Genomic DNA, 17,404 nt, shown 5'->3' with positions numbered 1-17,404 from the left:
TAAGGCAATACAGTGGACACACATTTGATCGATATCAATCCTTTCATCTCATTCTTGGAAAGAAGTCAAAGAAGCCTATTTCCTAAAATGTTGAACCATTCCTTTAAACAGTAACTTAGGTAACTTGGTAGCAAATACGGGCTGATTGTGGATGCAGTCTCTGTTACTATGACAATGAGAATAATTAACAGGCATTTACACAGCAGAACAAAAAAGAATAAAATAATATATGTGACACAAACCAGCACAGACTAATGTGTGGGGAGGTCAGGACACTAGGTGAGGTTAGATAAAGGTTGGTTCTGGATGCGGGAAATGGTGTCAAAGGCTGATGTACCAGTGAAGGGGGCTGCCTGTGTTCACCAGGCTCTTATCACCAGTGCCCTGATGGCCTAGGTGTTAAGACACTTACCATGAACCACAACTTCATCAGTTTGCATCCGTCCAGGACCCTTTGTTCCACCTCTTTCTCTGAGTCTTACTCTTCAGTTCTATCATCTCTCTCTACTGTTAGCTATCCAATAAAGTGCCCCACCCAACTGCATTTGCCCCACAACAATAGATGTTAGAAGTTACAACTGAAATGCTGCCAACATTTCAGGATGAAGTGGAATGAAAGCAATTTAATGAAATTGGCATCTTGTTCTTGGTTGTCACAATTATAATATTTATTCTTTCAATGAATTTCAAACAATACTGAAATATGTTGTTGAATTAAATGAGCAATGTTGTTCTCAACATTATAAAGCCGTAATTTCTATTTGTTTCCTGCTCAATTGCTGAAGTCAGATATGTTGACTCATGGAGGCCACCGCAAAAACTTGACAAAGCTTCACTCCTCAGCCTTGGCTGGGACGACTGAGAGTTTCAGTCGGCAGCACAGATGGTACAAGAGGACGGGTCTGATGGTCTGATCTCTGAGCCCATAGATGAGAGAACTCAGACATCTGGGGAAGATGATGGTACACACATACAAAAAATTACTGATGCGCACAAATACTATCCTCGTTACAATTTTCGAGAGAACTTTAAGGATTGGGTTGTAAATGGTTGAGGAGAGACTGAGGCCCAGCTGCCCCAGATGCAGCAGCAGTGTGTTAAGAGCCTTACGAGCTGAAGCTTTGTCTGTAGAGGCTGATCTGGCTGCTACCATCACACCAGTATAGGAGGAAATGATCGACAAACTAGAGGAAACAAACAGAAAACCAGTAAAGGCTTTGTCGTAATGATCGGATGAGGGCCCAATCAACATAGCCATGACAGAGCAAATGTCTGTCATCTGCAGGCTCTCCAGGTCTTCAAATGGATATTCTAAAAGCAAGAAAACTCGAGTGAGGACATTTAGTAAACTGAAGGCCCAAACCACAACGATAGCCACCCCTGTGTTTCTGATGGTCATGATGGTAGCGTGCCTCAGCGGGTAACACACAGCTACGTATCTCTCCAGAGACATCACCACCAGTGTGAGAGGAGAGATCACAGTTGTGAGACTGGCAAACAGGGCAAGAACACCACACACAGGATACGTCATCCTTATTCTACAAACAGCCAGTAGGTACAATACCTGACTTTGTACCAGCTGTGCAGTATCTGCAAACAGTAGGTTATACAGAAAAACATAACGGGAGGTCTCACAAAACACCGGTTTACTCCTCAAGGTGAATAACAGGGTCACATTAATGAAAAGAAACACACAGCATGGCACCGTAGACACAGTGGAAAGAATCACTCTTTCCAGTAAACCCTGATACTGCTGTTCAGCAGTGACGTTATTGTGAAACTGAGCTGCATACGACATTGCAGAGAAGCATTTAAGACATGTAAAATATTAGGCTGCTGATGTCACTGGAACAAAAAATCAAAGTGAATCTTCTTCAGTTTTTCCTCCTAGAACAGTTTAGATCCAACGTCTCTTCAACACAGATGCCTGAGGCTTCATAAGAAAAACCCAAGTTCATCCACATACATTTTCCCTGTGTAGATAGCAGGTTAGAGTCTGTCCTTGTATGTATGTGGGCAGAGCTGGTCTGCAGGGTTTGCTTGTCCCTGTTTGCAAATTATGAGCTCTGTCCTCCCAACCTGTTCACATGACACATCACGTGTCAACATGGTTACCAAATCAGTAAGGGCTGACGTAATCTCTCTTCCATTACCAAACATGCTGGTCCATGTCATATTGTCCTCCAAAGTGGATAATCAAAAAGCACATATCCAACTCACTCAAGTTTGGGTGGTATTTGGTTGTTATTTATATTGGTTGTTATTTTGGTTTTCTTCAGTAATAAACTACATCACATTGAAGGACTATCTGTAGTGACTGCCCAGTGTGTCCTGGATGTCTGTGTTGGCCATTAAAACTGATGAGCCTCTGTCGATGTAGCTACATTCACCAGTTTCTTTTACACATAACGCTGGCACACAGTCAAACAAGACGAAGTGGGTGTTCAGATCGAAAACATCCCTGAGTTAAAATGTCACAGGGGGCTGGGTTGGTGCAGATTTGGTGTTTCAGGTGTCGGTGAGACATTAAGTAAACCTCGCATTGGTTTAATTTTTGTCATTTTATTGATTTTCCAAAGAACAAGCCTTAACACTTTTAATGTTCTGATTGAAGGTAAGGCCTTGATTAAGAAGAATTAAAATTCTTGTTGAATGTTTTAGAATTAGTTGTTAGTGCTCCATGTGATCACAGCCAATTATCAGAACTGCAGTCAAATCAGTATTCAGTTGCGGAGAGTAAGAGGCCATCCAGTCTTTGATGGTAGCAATATTGTTTACTATATTCAGGACTAAATGAAACATAGAACTGGGTGTCATCAGCTTAACAATGGTAGGACACAGCGTTAAAGTGACAAATAACATGGACAAGGGGTATCACATACAAACGCATGACAAGAGAGTTATTGGTAGCAACTTTGAAAACTCTGTGTGACACTTAAGATGAAAGCCAATTTAAAGCAGTTCCACCTAGCCAAACCCAGTCCATCCCTCTGTCCATTAAAATGGAATAATCAGTCATATCAAAGGCTGCACTTAAGTCCAATAAAATTAGATAGTAAGATTTCCAGAGTTCCTGTTTTTTAGTTTCTTCAAAATCCAGATTGAAAATTGTGAAATATATTCATCCTTTCAATATCGGATTACATTAAATTTTACAGGTGTACCTAATAAAGTGGTTACAGAAGGTAGACTGGTAATTAAGGGTTGTTTTCTTAAGCAAAAATGCCAAACATTTTACGCTTGCAGCTTCTCAGATGTGAGAACCTTTGGGTTTTTGGTCAGACAAAACATGATGTTTGAAGACACTTAGGCTCTAGGAATTTATAACATTTTCCACTATTTTCGGAAATTTTTCAAGACACACTGATTAATTGAGAAAATAATCGGAAAATTAATTCATCATGAAAATAATCCTCAGTTTTGTAGTCCTAGTGTTCACCCAGCTTTAGAGGTGTTGGTAGGTGTATTTGTCCACTTTCAACAGAGTAAGGCTAGCTGTTTTTTCCCTCTGCTTCCATTCTTTATGCTAAGCTCGGTTAACCAGGTCCTGACCCCATCTCCAAGCTAAGGCAATACAGTGGACACACATTTGATCGATATCAATCCTTTCATCTCATTCTTGGAAAGAAGTCAAAGAAGCCTATTTCCGAAAATGTTGAACCATTCCTTTAAACAGTAACTTAGGTAACTTGGTAGCAAATACGGGCTGATTGTGGATGCAGTCTCTGTTACTATGACAATGAGAATAATTAACTGGCAGTTACACAGCAGAACAAAAAAGAATAAAATAATATATGTGACACAAACCAGCACAGACTAATGTGTGGGGAGGTCAGGACACTAGGTGAGGTTAGATAAAGGTTGGTTCTGCTGATGTACCAGTGAAGGGGGCTGCCTGTGTTCACCAGGCTCTTATCACCAGTGCCCTGATGGCCTAGGTGTTAAGACACTTACCATGAACCACAACTTCATCAGTTTGCATCCGTCCAGGACCCTTTGTTCCACCTCTTTCTCTGAGTCTTACTCTTCAGTTCTATCATCTCTCTCTACTGTTAGCTATCCAATAAAGTGCCCCACCCAACTGCATTTGCCCCACAACGATAGATGTTAGAAGTTACAACTGAAATGCTGCCAACATTTCAGGATGAAGTGGAATGAAAGCAATTTAATGAAATTGGCATCTTGTTCTTGGTTGTCACAATTATAATATTTATTCTTTCAATGAATTTCAAACAATTGCTGAAGTCAGATATGTTGACTCATGGAGGCCACCGCAAAAACTTGACAAAGCTTCACTCCTCAGCCTTGGCTGGGACGACTGAGAGTTTCAGTCGGCAGCACATATGGTACAAGAGGACGGGTCTGATGGTCTGATCTCTGAGCCCATAGATGCGAGAACTCAGACTTCTGGGGAAGATGATGAAAAAAACTCGAGTGAGGACATTTAGTCTCCTGTCAAAGTCCTGTGTTCTGTCAACCCGTCCATCCTCACCACCCTCAAGGAGGGGTGTAGGGTCTAATGTGCTGGCAGCTGGGTTGTGGAGCCGGTAAGAGGCCTTGGCATGCTAACATCTGGTTACTGAAACTGTTATTCTCATATATGTTGAAAACTGGTGGATGTGACTGGGAAGACGGGCCCACCAGATCAGGACCCATGTGGTGCTTCATTACTGGACTGTTGTGTTAGTCATGGATTGTCCATAACAAAGCATAAGATAGTTCATAATTGCACATAGTACCACGACACCATAGACACTAGGGGAATATTTTGGAGAACTGCTAAACCAAGCCAATGTAGGCATTGTGTTTTGTCGACCTCAAAGATACTTTTACATACTTAGTGCCTCATTTCTTTTTGTTTTTGAATTACTCAGGGGACTATTTGCTTCTTCTTCCTCCTCTCATTGTGTGTTTTTACTCTCAAATTGCCAGCTTTTCTTATGTATTACCTTGATGTATTAATTTTGTAATATTAGTTTCCAAAACATACTTGATAATCTTTCAAAAGTCCTACATTTCTTTGCAATCTTATTTTGAAATTTCTTATGATTTTGTGTAGCTTCAAATCAGCCCTTCTTATAGTTTTATTAATTTGTGGTTTTTAGGACTGAGAGTTTCAGTCGGCAGCATAGATGGTACAAAAGGACGGGTCTGATGGTCTGATCTCTGAGCCCATAGATGAGAGAACTCAGACATCTGGAGAAGATGAAAATACATACATAAAACACAATGTGGACACGCACAAATATGATCCTTTTTAGAATTTTCAAGAGAACTTTAAGGATTGGGTTGTAAATGGTTGCGGTGAGACTGAGGCCCAGCTGCACCAGATGCAGCAGCAGTGTGTTAAGAGCCTTACGAGCTGAAGCTTTGTCTGTAGAGGCTGATCTGGCTGCTACCATCACACCAGTATAGGAGGAAATGATCGACAAACTAGAGGAAACAAACAGAAAACCAGTAAAGGCTTTGTCGTAATGATCGGATGAGGGCCTAATCAACATAGCCATGACAGAGCAAATGTCTGTCATCTGCAGGCTCTCCAGGTCTTCAAATGGATATTCTAAAAGCAAGAAAACTCGAGTGAGGACATTTAGTAAACTGAAGGCCCAAACTACAACGATAGCCACCCCTGTGTTTCTGATGGTCATGATGGTAGCGTGCCTCAGCGGGTAACACACAGCTACGTATCTCTCCAGAGACATCACCACCAGTGTGAGAGGAGAGATCACAGTTGTGAGACTGGCAAAAAGGGCAAAAACACCACACACAGGATACGTCATCCTTATTCTACAAGCAGCCAGTAGGTACAGTAACTGAGTCTGTGTCATTTGTACAGTGTCTGCAAACAGTAGGTTATACAGAAGAACGTAACGGGAGGTCTCACAAAACACCCGTTTACTCCTCAATGTGAATAACATGGTCCCATTAATGAAGAGAAACACACAGCATGGCACCGTAGACACAGTGGAAAAGAACACTCTTTCCAGTAACCCTGGATACTGCTGTTCTGCGTTGATGTTGGTCTGGGACTCATTTGAATAAAACATTTTTGAGAAGCAATCAAGAAATTAAAGTCTTCATGTCATTGGCGCACTAACATACAATACATTTCTTCCAGCTTGTATTCCTACAACATTGAAGATCCAGCATCAGCAGAGATGCCTGTTGAAATTACATGCAACAATCTAAAATCATGTAAATACATTTTCCCTGTGCTGACAGCATGTTAGAGGCTTTGCTCATTTCCATGTGAGCAGAGCTGGTCTTCAGGTCTTCACATTTCCTGTGACACCATCACATCTCCACGTGGTTAGCATCTTATGAATAGGTAATCTCCCTTCCGTTATTTCCCAATACCCTGGTCATGTTGTGGCATTATTTGCATTTGTTGTTTTGCTTGTATTAAACTTAGCTGTCATGCCTAGTACAAGCATGTCAATTTAGAGAAAGATTTCCTCTCTTAGCTGCGTGGACATCCAGTCTGTCCTGAATGTCTATATTGTCCAATAAAACTACAGGAACCAGATTCCAAATTCAGTAGTGTTCTGAAAAGTTGTCAAACTGCAATTGCATACAGATTTATCGTCTTGTTCAGCACAGATGGACATGTCAGATGCAATCGCATAATTATTCTAGAGATAATACAAAATTAGCCTCAGGCAGCCCATCTCCTTGTATGCCTTCTGGATGGTGTTACACAGACAATTAGCCAGCATTTGGGTTGATATATGGGAGCACAACCAGTTGCAGATAAACAGCTGCCCAGATATTGCAAGTCTGGTCATTTGGCTTATGTTGCAAGCCAGAGCTTTTACAGGACAGGAAACACGTAGCTACATGTCTTCTCTGCAGTGGCAAGAAGGCCTGTAGAGGGCTAACCTACATGGTGAATGAATACCTGATTTTTTTTTTGGTTGGAAGGGCCATTGTAAGCAGTTCCATTGCTCCCTGTCCTCTGTGATGGACAGATATAAGGGGTTTGCTAAAAAAAACCCAAACAAACAAGCAAAACCCATCCATTTTTACATTGTTGGCAGAAGTCACAGCTAAGAGGAGGTTTAATGGACAGAAGGTCCAGATCCATCCCCGTCTCCATTTTTGTACTACCTAAAGTTTTGCTGTTCAGTTATGTTGCAGTTAATAAGATTCCCATGTGAAGGCAGCAGTATTTGCCTGAATGCCTTTTGAAATAATGATAGGGTATGAAGATGTGCTATTTTCTTCCACTATGACCAAGTACATCACAGTTGTTCAAGTATGAAGAAAAGCTCTGGCAAGTTTACACAGTTCTGGAGTGTAACTGGACACCTAGAAGGCAAGCCTACTGCAACAACAGTCCACATCAAAGTGAATGACTTTCTTCTGTTTCCTTTACTGCAAGCAAACTTTCAAGCCTCCACCGAGACTGTCATGCTCACTTTTCTGGACACAAAGATACACCTCTTTAGAGACCCGGTCGGTCAGAGCTAAACTCTAAAGGCTAAATTGGAGAAATTCTTCGGAACTTTGCAGGAAGTAACCAGTAATAGACATCATCCCATGGTGAAGGATTGGTTCATTCTGTACAATGTGGTTAACCCTCAATAGGAAGAATCATTGTCTTGTTTAAATTTTTCTAGTAGCACTTTGAACAAGCCCTGAACAGTAGCTTTTGATCGATCCTTCAACTGAAGCATTGTTATTGTTTGTAAAGATTCTCAGTCATCCAGGTCATGGTTATCCAATAAGGGTTGAATCGAGGGCAATTGGACTTGGTTGTAGATCCTGAAGACGATTCACCTCTCATCCAAGAGGCTTCTTTAGTTTTGACAGACTGGTGAGGAGTCCCAGGTATTTCATTTGGTGAAAGACAGAGGTCCAACAGTTTGCATATCTGGTCAGGGCTGAGGTTGGTTCCTTAGGCAACAACTACTACATGACAACACCCTTGACAAAAGAACCCACCAATCTGGCTTTCGGACCCCATTGTTGCATCCCCAGAAGACACTGAGTCGTAAAAGTGACCATTTTATGAGGTCACCATCATTCCTCCTGGAACCAGAAGGTCAATACCGAGCAATACAATACATGGCAGGATCTCTTGGATGATACTGCTGAAGAGCATAGACCACTTTCTGCTCAAGGTTCCCCAAGATTTCTTATTCACGATCATCTTGTCTGTTCAATCATTCTGGCCCAGAAAGAGTCTTTATGAGGTGCACCTTCCTCTTTAAATTTTCCGATGACATGAATAAATACAGTGGTGTTAGTACATTTTCCCTGTGTGGCATTGTTTGCAGGCCTAACCAGGTATCCCCCCAACTCTGCAAGCCTTCCTTACATTTTACATTGATGACCTGCTTTGTCCCATTATAGCAAAGGAGCACTGCCTTCCAGCGTGGTAAAATAATTTATTTTAAAATTCTACTGTTCATTTATAATGCGCTGAATGGTTTAGGGCCAATATACATTTTGATTTGCTGCTACATTCTGAACCATCCAGACCTCTCAAAAGGTCTGGGACAGGTATGTTTACTGTCCCCAGAGTCAAAACTAAACCTGGAGAAGCAGCGATCAGTTTTTACGTTCCACATATGTGAACAAACTTCCAGCAAACAGAAGTTTGCTCCAGCTCTCAGTTGTTTTTAGTCAAGGCTTAAGACTTTTCCTAAGACTTTTCTTATTAAATTAAATTCAGGACTATTTATTCGTATTTCATACTGCACTGTAATTTTTACTTTCCATTCTAATCTTATGCCTTTTTAGCTTATTTTAGCTCATTTTTAGCTTCTATTTGTTTCACTCTTCTTGAATTAGAGTTATGTGTCTTTTTATATTTTCTCCTGGTTCTTTTATAACCTGTCTTAATGCATTTATGTCATATCCAAAGCACTTTGAATTGCCATATTGTTGAAATGTGCTGTACAATAATCATCCTGCAGGTGAAGTTTGTGGATTCAGCATTATTATTAGTGTCCAGTGTTCTGGTATGGTTTGCACATGGCACCAAGGACTGCTGCCCCGTTGTCCCCTTATATTATTTGGGAATTTGCCTGAAATGGCACTGTAGACAGAATGTAAACAACACTAATCCTAGTAACCCCTGATACTTAGGTCCAGCAGTGATGTTCGCCTGAGATTGATTTGCATATCAAAATTTTAAAGCAACACTTAAGACATCCAAAATGTCTTGTTAATGTAATTGGAGCACAAAACCAGAAGGAATCCTGTCCAGTCTGTATTCCTTAACTCTAACATAAATTTTCTTTTTTCTACACAGGAAAAAAGCACCATCTAACAGCAGGCTAGATGCTGTACTTGTTACCATCTAGGCAGAACTGTTCTGCAAGGTTTCCCAACCCTCCCATATTGTTTATGAGCTCTGTCCTCACATAAAGTTTACATGACACCATCACACGTCGGCAGATCAGATCATGTGTAAAAACTTTTTTTTTGAAAATTGTTTGCATTATTTTTTTCGACACATAAACAACAACATAAACAACAAAGCAACATCTCAGGTCCATAGGTAATTAACAAGTCTGTCAATTACATGAGTACCTGTTTCCAGTAGCATCTCAGGAGAATAAGGGAGGAGGATAATGTGAGCATCGCCAGATGGCAGGTCACAGTAGAAAAATACTGTATGTATACATGGCTGTATATATATCTATATGCTTACAGATATACATACACATACATATAAAGACATGCATGCACCCTGCTCACACACACTTGTACATAAAAATATAATTAAATAAATAAATAAATAAAGCTAAACCTCATTCACATGCCTCCTCATTTTCGATCTTTCAATCTTTTTGGTTGGAAATTTTGAAATTTATCCTCCCAATGTAACTCTTGTTAGGATCCTAGTTCTCAGCAAAGAACTTGGGTCACATTTACCCATAGGTGAGAAAAGACATTGGCAGATGCCTAACCCAGTGTCTAAATGGTGGAGTGGGAGATGACTTCCAAGAATAACTCTTCTAGCAAGGAGTGTAGCCATGGCCACTGCCCTTCTCTGGACACCCATGAGGTGAGACTTGGCAAATTGGCAAAACATCCAGCAAGCCATGCGAGGAGAAAGTGAAATAGCAATGCCATTTACCATATATATGGCATATGTGGTGGCGGCGCCTCAGGTGGTAGAATGGGTTGTCCACTGATTCCAGGGTTGGTGGTTCAATCTCCGGCTCCTCCTATCCGCATACTGAATTTTCCTGGATCAAGACACCGATCCCTAAGTTGCGTACCTTGTAAATTACTTTGGCTAAAATTATCTGCCAAATGAGCAAATGTAAATATTCAAAAGACATTTGAATATCCTGTCCCAAAATATTGCCAATTTGGGACAAGCCCAGAACTGATGGTATAAGGAGGCCAGAGCAGTTTTTCATCTAGTGCAGGAGGGATGGACACCGGTTGCGAAGCGGTTTATTTTGGCACTTAGACCAATGCACCCGATGCACAATTTTGACCTGTATCAAATGGTGTCTGGCATTGAAGGTAGATGAAAAAATCCTGTACAGGGCTCTACCCCATGTGTGATCATCTAACTCTTAACCTAAGTCTGCACTCCAGGCACCTTTCAATTGAGTCAGCGATGGAATTTGGATCTCAAAGAGGCTTCCATAAATCTTTGATATCACACCTCTTGAGATCTCGGCCCAATTAAGGACATCATCTATTATTGGGAGTGGGAGGTTTGAGAGGACAGTTGGGAATACAGGATTGTATTGAATGTCTGACTTGAAGGTATCTCAAGTGATGTTTTGTTGGGAGATGATATTTATTCTTCAGCTGAGCAATATTTCTTTTTATTCTTCAGATGAGTGAAGGAGGTGAAGTGTTTCTCAGCATAAAGTTGAGAGAGAGCAGAGGCCAAAGCACCATCAACCATGGAGGAGAAGAATGCAATATTTAGATGTAACTGGTAAAGTAAGGACACGTTTTTAAGACAGCGTATATGGCAGAACTGAGCCCAAATTTTAAGCGTCAACCAGCTGCTTACCAACCGGTTGTTGCCTATCCTGCCCCAAAGTAGGGTAAGAGAGGAACATAGGAGAAATATTAAAGTGGCTGGATAACAGGAGGTAGCCTCGATTTGAACCCACTTTGCAGATGAGTCAGCTGTGTTTGCCCAGTATAAAAGATGCTTGAAGAGCTGCCTTGTTGTCGGGGAGCAGTCCTATATCATCCCAAACTGTTCTAGGGTTGAGAGCATACAGTATGTGGAATAGAGGAATCGGCCTTGGATAGAAAAACCGAGAGATCATCTTCATATTGCGCCACCTTCTGTTTGTTGCCACTTCGTGATATCCCCTTGATATTCTGATTCACGTGAGGAGAGGCCAGAAGTTCAGTGGCTATCACAAACAGGAGAGGGGAGAGAGGGCAGCCCTTACTAGTGCCTCTGTGCAGGGGAAAGAAGAAAAAGTGTTATTGGTACGTATGGATGCCATGGGAGAGGAACAGAGGGTATTTATCCATCGACTAAAGTTGCTCACTTCATTGGCCTCCCCAGTCACCAGATCTAAATCCAATAGTACACCTGTGGGATGTGGTAGAACGCAAGACTAGCAGCATGAATGTGCAGCTGACATATCAGCAGAAATGATGAGATGGAATCATGTCAACATGGACCAGAATCTCAAAGGAATGTTTCCAACATCTTCTGGAATCCAGGCCACGAAGAACTGAGGCTGTTCTGAGAGCAAAGGGAGGGCCTACCCAGTATTAGTATGGTTTTTTCTAATAAAGTGCTCGGTGAGGGCAGGACTCCAGTCTTCCTCTCAGTCAGGGTCCAGTGTTTAGGAGGTACAAACAGAGATCTTGAGGTACTGAATGGTCTGTGATTGGTGTTGTCTCCCTGTGCCCCAAAAACCCTCACCAAATGCTCTGACAGTCCAGTCATGCAAGGAAATCCCAATGAGATAAGTCCAGTGGTCCCTAAGTCACAGTGTGACCCCCACCATCCATTCCCTCCAGTAACAAGTGGCTTGCTCTGAGAAGGAAGCTCCAGACAGCAGGTCTTTCATACTGCAAGTCGCTAGACGGAGTCACAGAGAAGGGGCATTGTTTATAAAAAAGTGTGTAGGTTCCATACTAAAAGTGTATGTGCGCACAAAAGCCTCATGCTCCAACCATAACACTCCCACAATTAACCGTAAATAATGATATTATGAATATTGTTATACAGATTGTTCCTGTGGAGAATGGAGGCAGTGTTACCAAACAAAACAAAGTTCGAGGGCTGATGGCTGCAGCATCTCATAATGCAACAATGCATAAAATTTCTGAGATTAAACAAAGTGATCAGACATGGAGGTGGGTGCTTTGAATGCTTTGTTGCACACCGTCAGACTATGGACCCACCAGTAGAGGCACAGAGACAACGAAGCTCACCTCTTGGTATTTTTTAAGCATTTATACGCTGTAGACACGTAAATAGCTGATTAAATCACACACTAAATAATTAAAAAACACAATAAACTAGTGTATTTAACTCCAAAATCAAACATATAGGTGTTTCTCTCATTGTCACAGTTGATTATCAGTGTATGTTTTGTCAGGTGAGGTGGCTGCAGAAGGAAGCGAGTGTGTGGCAGCCACCTTCGTGCCTCCAGTGCACTCTTTGCACCTGAGAGCACAGCTGTGTTCACTGCAGCGAATTTACACACAGAAACTATATGAAAACTAAAATCTTACTTGGTGAAGATATTATTTAAACCTATTGATGCTCTGTTCTGCAATAGTTTAATGCTATTTGATTTTATCTTGGATTTCTATAATGATGATAATCTAATCAGTTGGCCTAGTTAACGCAATTGAGTTGGAAAGGACTCCATATTCACACTTAATATCGGAGAAAGACAGAAGCCAAACTGAATCCTGCCCCCTGCCACATCCTGGTATCATCCGAGCATTTCAACAGCTGCGGTGTGCTCCACAACTGACCTCGAGTGTCAGCGGCATACAGTTTGGCCCTCTCCTCTGTGCTCCGGGGATGGGGAATGCAATGGTGAGACAGCGCCGATGAAATAATACGCAGGATTTGATTTGAGATTTGAATTGGCTTATATCCTCTTAAGACTGAAAGGTGTGTTTCGGGATAGTTATGGCTAGCACTAGCACAAGCAACACTGCTGGTTGGAATGTTTATGGTAAAGTGGATCTATAAGTAACGTGTGATATGAAGTGAGATGAAATATGTGAGAGACATCATTATATACAAATGATGATGCCTCTCACAATTCACACTCAGTCTCACAGTTCACCTCTTTACCATCTGCAACGCCCATTTCCCCTGTCTCCAAATGTTTGTGCGCATGGGTCAGAGTATCCATACAGGTGTGCACATTCTCCCACCAAGTTTGGTTTTATAGATCCAAACCTTTGTGTGGGAAGTGGCCTACACCTCTTTCATGCCCTGTTTTGTGTGTCAGCAACGGTTATAAATGAGGCCTCAGGTCCCTACATACATACTAGAACTTCATTTCATGATAAGTAACCCATAAGATTTTCCTGTGCCTGTTTAGCAGAAGTTGCAACTTTTGACAAGTACTCCAAGGTTGGATCATTCCTCTGGTTCTCCACCAGCGACTTCCTATTGAAATGGATGTACTACTGAGCAAAAGTTTAAAGCTTTTTCGATGCTTAGATTCCTATCCATCACGCCGTACAATCAAGGAGGATTCTGATCGGTCCTGAATTAAGTCTGCTGCTTGACAACAACCCCACACATACAGACAGAGCCATAAAGAACCCACAGCAAAGGTAGTATTGGACAAATGAATTGTTGTAATGTCTAGAGGAATCAAGTACGACTAATCCTTGAGGCTCTATCAGCTACAAACAGGCCAAAACAAGTACTGAGTGCCTGGGTTGCCAGTGCCTACGAAAGGATGCATGTCTTACCGGAAACCCAATGAGTTTGATATTTTTCCCATGTTGTCTCTTCTATTGACTGGGCGACGGGAGCCTGGCCCTGCATTGTTTCACACCTCGCAAGGGTTTCAGTTTCTTTGACGTAGGTCCATGTGTAAAGGCAGACAAAAAGTTAACCAAAATAATTAAGGGCTGAGGGTTGTTACTAATTAATCACTGTTTCAACACAAAACGTTTCTTACCATACCACAGCACGCCAACTTTCTTTCATTTTTGTTTCCTTCCTCCTCTCTGCAACTGCGTCTCACAGGCTCATCTTACATAAGACCTCCTTTCTTGGCTATGCAACCAGTCGAAAGGACAATGACAACCATGTGGCCATGACAAAAGTTTTCATTCATGGTTCCCACACTTTTCCCGATGACTTTGCTAATACGCTGACTTTTCCTCGAGTGGCACCATGAGGTTGGCATTTGTGGTTTTGAGTGAAAGAACTCAACAGCTATTGGATGGATTACTATGAAATTTGGTTCAGACATCCCTGTTTCCCTCAGGATGAATTGTAATAACTTGTGATTCCCTTCACATTTAATCCTGCGCTATCATCAGGTCAAAATATGAATTGTTTGGGTTATAACCAAATACGTGCAACACTGTACTTTATGTCCTAATTAACTCATTAAACCTCTGAAAATTATAAAAAAAGGCAACTACAAGCCACATAATTTCCTCTTGTGCTCATTTACTGTGTAACCTACTTTACATTCCACTTATCCTCTGCTTGCTCAAATATTCTTGCATCCATTTTGATTCTCATCATAGACAATGTTAGGTGATAGTCTTAAAAAAAAAAAAAACTCTCCTGGCTGAATCCTCAGTAGAAATGACGTAGTAGAGATATACTTCTGGCTGTACAATGAGAAACTGTGTTGAAAAAAACCGGACTGGCCTTATGGATTGGTGGACATGTTAAAACATGTGCAGTTAGTGCATATGGTCTGTACAGAATCTGCGAGGTCATAAATTCTTGGCTGCATCCACAGCTGTTTAATTTGAATTTTCATCAATTAAAATTAGTTGCTCTGCAATTTGCAGTTTGGTTTAAAGCTTTATTGTGCATCACACAACTTTTTAAATTTCAATATCAGTGTACTAAATGGAGATACATTACTATTTACTGCAGAAACAATAAAAAGACCATTATAAAGAAGATTACTTTTCCCATAATTGTCCCATAAGGTTTCAGATGTCAGTTAGACAATATGTATAGTACATTTCTTCAATACGCAAAGTGAACATGATCAAAATCAAGTCAACTAATGTGTCTGTGCCTCAGAAAATGTAACATCACAATGTCCTTTTTGGAACAAGAAAGTATGAAATATAGCACATCAAAAACTGACTCACTGACTTAATATGATAATGATGAATGAATATACTGCGCCATTGTTATGAATGTTGCATTATTGTAAACATTTATACACAGCTGGAACTTTGTATGTAATTTCATTTGCTTATTCTATGTTTTTTATGTCATGAGTTACCAAACGCAAACATTGCCCTGTGTGTAGGACTGTTCATTTAAAATAACTCTGACTAATTTCTACATCACTGCATGCATTGTTAATATGTTATTCAATTTAAAAATAGTATTTTGTACATACTTCTTAATAAAAATTTCATATTTCCGAAGCAATATGTCCCTTTTCATCTAGACAGAATAGTTTGCTTGTCATGATCATAACTGTCTGAAGACAGATCACGAATGAAATCAGTAATGTACTGTGACATTATGCAGCACATACACATAGTCAGTGATTTATTTTATTAATAGTTAAGAGACGTTTATTAAATGTATATTTAATTAAATCTTAACTTCCGGTCTTCCAATTTTAACTTCTTTAAATCATACATAAACACAAATTAAGACACTTGTCATCTAGAATATGTAGCGACATCCTTGAGTATGGGTCGCTGTGTTCAGAAAACAAATGTTTTGTCAATTATTTTGACCACGCAACTTAGAAAGCTGTCGTGTGCATAAAAAATCATTCACTTGAAAGTGTCACTGGCTCTTGTTGAGGACAACTGAGCATCTCCACCAACAGCACAGATTTTGCAAGAGGACCGGTCTGATGGATTGATCTCTTAGTCCATAGATGAGAGCACTCAGGCACCTTGGAAGGATACTCAAGCATACAAAGCATACATTGTAAACCCTCATGAGGGCTAATCTCCCCACTGTTCTAGCAATGGCTACAATGATGGTGGAGAACAAGGTGGAGGTGAGAATCAGGCTTAGCTGGACCAGGTGAAGCAGAAGCGTTTGAAGAGCCTTTCTGGCTAAGACTTTGTCTGTTGAGACAGACCTGGCTACGAGGGCTACACCAATGTAGGAGGCAATGACTACTACAACCACTGACAGAAAGACAGTTGTGGAATACACTTTTTCAAAAACATTAAAAATCGGTGCAAAAAAAATGGCTTCTTTAGAGCAAAAGTCATTCATATGCAGATTTAGGTAGATTGCGAAAAAATATAACAGCATGATTAATCGAATGAGGATCTGAATAAAACTGAAGCCCCACACCAGAGCAATCGCCATGCCTGTGCTTCTCATAGTGAAGATGGTTGCATGCCTCAGTGGATAGCATACAGCCACATATCTCTCAAGTGACATCACGCCCAGGGTGAGAGGGGAGATTGTGCCTGTGAAAACGGAGAACAGAAGAAGGGCACCACATGCGTAATATGTCATTTTTATCCGTAAAGACGCCAGTAAGTAAGGCAGAAGGTTTGATACAAGGTGAGCAGTATCCACAAAGAGCAGGTTGTACAGCAGGATGTAACGGGATGTCTCACGGAACACCTGCTTACTCCTCAGGGTAAATAGCAAAACACTGTTAATGTAGAGGAAGGAGCAGCTGGACCCCATGGATAACACACCAAACAACAGGACCTCCTGTGAAGCCTGATAATTCATATCAGCAGTGACGTTGGCCTGAGGCTGCAGCAAAGACATTACAGAATGATGAGTGAAGAAAGAAGGCTCCTTTGGCTTGCTGTAGTTGTACTATTTAGCTGCATAACACATGTTCATCATGCTAAAGAAGTTAAAAAAAAAAACATCCATCACCAAAAACAGTAAGTTAATTGCAGAACCCCGAATAATCAAGTCTAGAGGTTACAGACCATGTTTGTTTCCACAAGCGCAGAGCTCGTCTGGTGCTGTTCTCCACTGAAGCGTATGGTATATATGCTCTGTCCTCAGGTCTGCCTCACAGGAGAGCATTTCTGGTCCTCTGATTAGAAATGACTGATGTAATTGCTCTACCACCGTCTCCTTAACACTTATTTTTTCACAGATTTTAATGCTTCCATTCCTAACTTTGTTTATTTTTTTGGCTTTCAGTTAATTTACTCAAGCTCAGGCATCCAAGTTTTGATTTTACATGAAATACAGTAAGTACTATATTAATGACATCATAATTCAATATCAACTCTAAGCAGTTTTTCAGGGTTGACTGACAAGAAG

General features: G+C 40.9%; 3 protein-coding genes across 3 annotated transcripts; all 3 read right to left on the bottom strand.

Annotated features, from left to right (window-relative positions):
* Window positions 1-831: 831 nt before the first annotated feature.
* LOC120802513 (odorant receptor 131-2-like) lies at window positions 832-1,798 on the bottom strand. Its single transcript, XM_040150421.1, has 2 exons — window positions 1,111-1,798; window positions 832-947 (listed from the first exon to the last, which is right to left on the bottom strand). Exons 1-2 carry the CDS (start codon window positions 1,796-1,798, stop codon window positions 940-942), a joined length of 696 nt encoding a protein of 231 aa, XP_040006355.1. The 3' UTR covers window positions 832-939.
* A 3,289-nt stretch (window positions 1,799-5,087) lies between these two features.
* On the bottom strand, window positions 5,088-9,082 carry LOC120802821 (odorant receptor 131-2-like). The gene is made up of 2 exons (XM_040150989.1): window positions 9,057-9,082; window positions 5,088-5,964 (listed from the first exon to the last, which is right to left on the bottom strand). The coding sequence occupies exon 2, from the start codon at window positions 5,916-5,918 to the stop codon at window positions 5,088-5,090; it is 831 nt and encodes a 276-aa protein (XP_040006923.1). The 5' UTR covers window positions 5,919-5,964; window positions 9,057-9,082.
* Window positions 9,083-15,934: 6,852 nt separating this feature from the next.
* LOC120802818 (odorant receptor 131-2-like) lies at window positions 15,935-16,804 on the bottom strand. The gene has a single exon (XM_040150987.1). The coding sequence runs from the start codon at window positions 16,802-16,804 to the stop codon at window positions 15,935-15,937; it is 870 nt and encodes a 289-aa protein (XP_040006921.1).
* Window positions 16,805-17,404: the final 600 nt, after the last annotated feature.

The sequence above is a fragment of the Xiphias gladius genome, chromosome 17 (genome assembly GCF_016859285.1).
Source record: "Xiphias gladius isolate SHS-SW01 ecotype Sanya breed wild chromosome 17, ASM1685928v1, whole genome shotgun sequence".
Taxonomy (NCBI): Eukaryota; Metazoa; Chordata; class Actinopteri; order Istiophoriformes; family Xiphiidae; genus Xiphias; species Xiphias gladius.
This window is presented reverse-complemented; position numbering and strand designations above follow the sequence as displayed.

Bases quoted from the DNA above. Each gene is read 5' to 3' on its own strand.
- LOC120802821 (XM_040150989.1), bottom strand. From the start codon at position 5,918: ATGTTATTCACATTGAGGAGTAAACGGGTGTTTTGTGAGACCTCCCGT.
- LOC120802513 (XM_040150421.1), bottom strand. From the start codon at position 1,798: ATGTCGTATGCAGCTCAGTTTCACAATAACGTCACTGCTGAACAGCAG.
- LOC120802818 (XM_040150987.1), bottom strand. From the start codon at position 16,804: ATGGGGTCCAGCTGCTCCTTCCTCTACATTAACAGTGTTTTGCTATTT.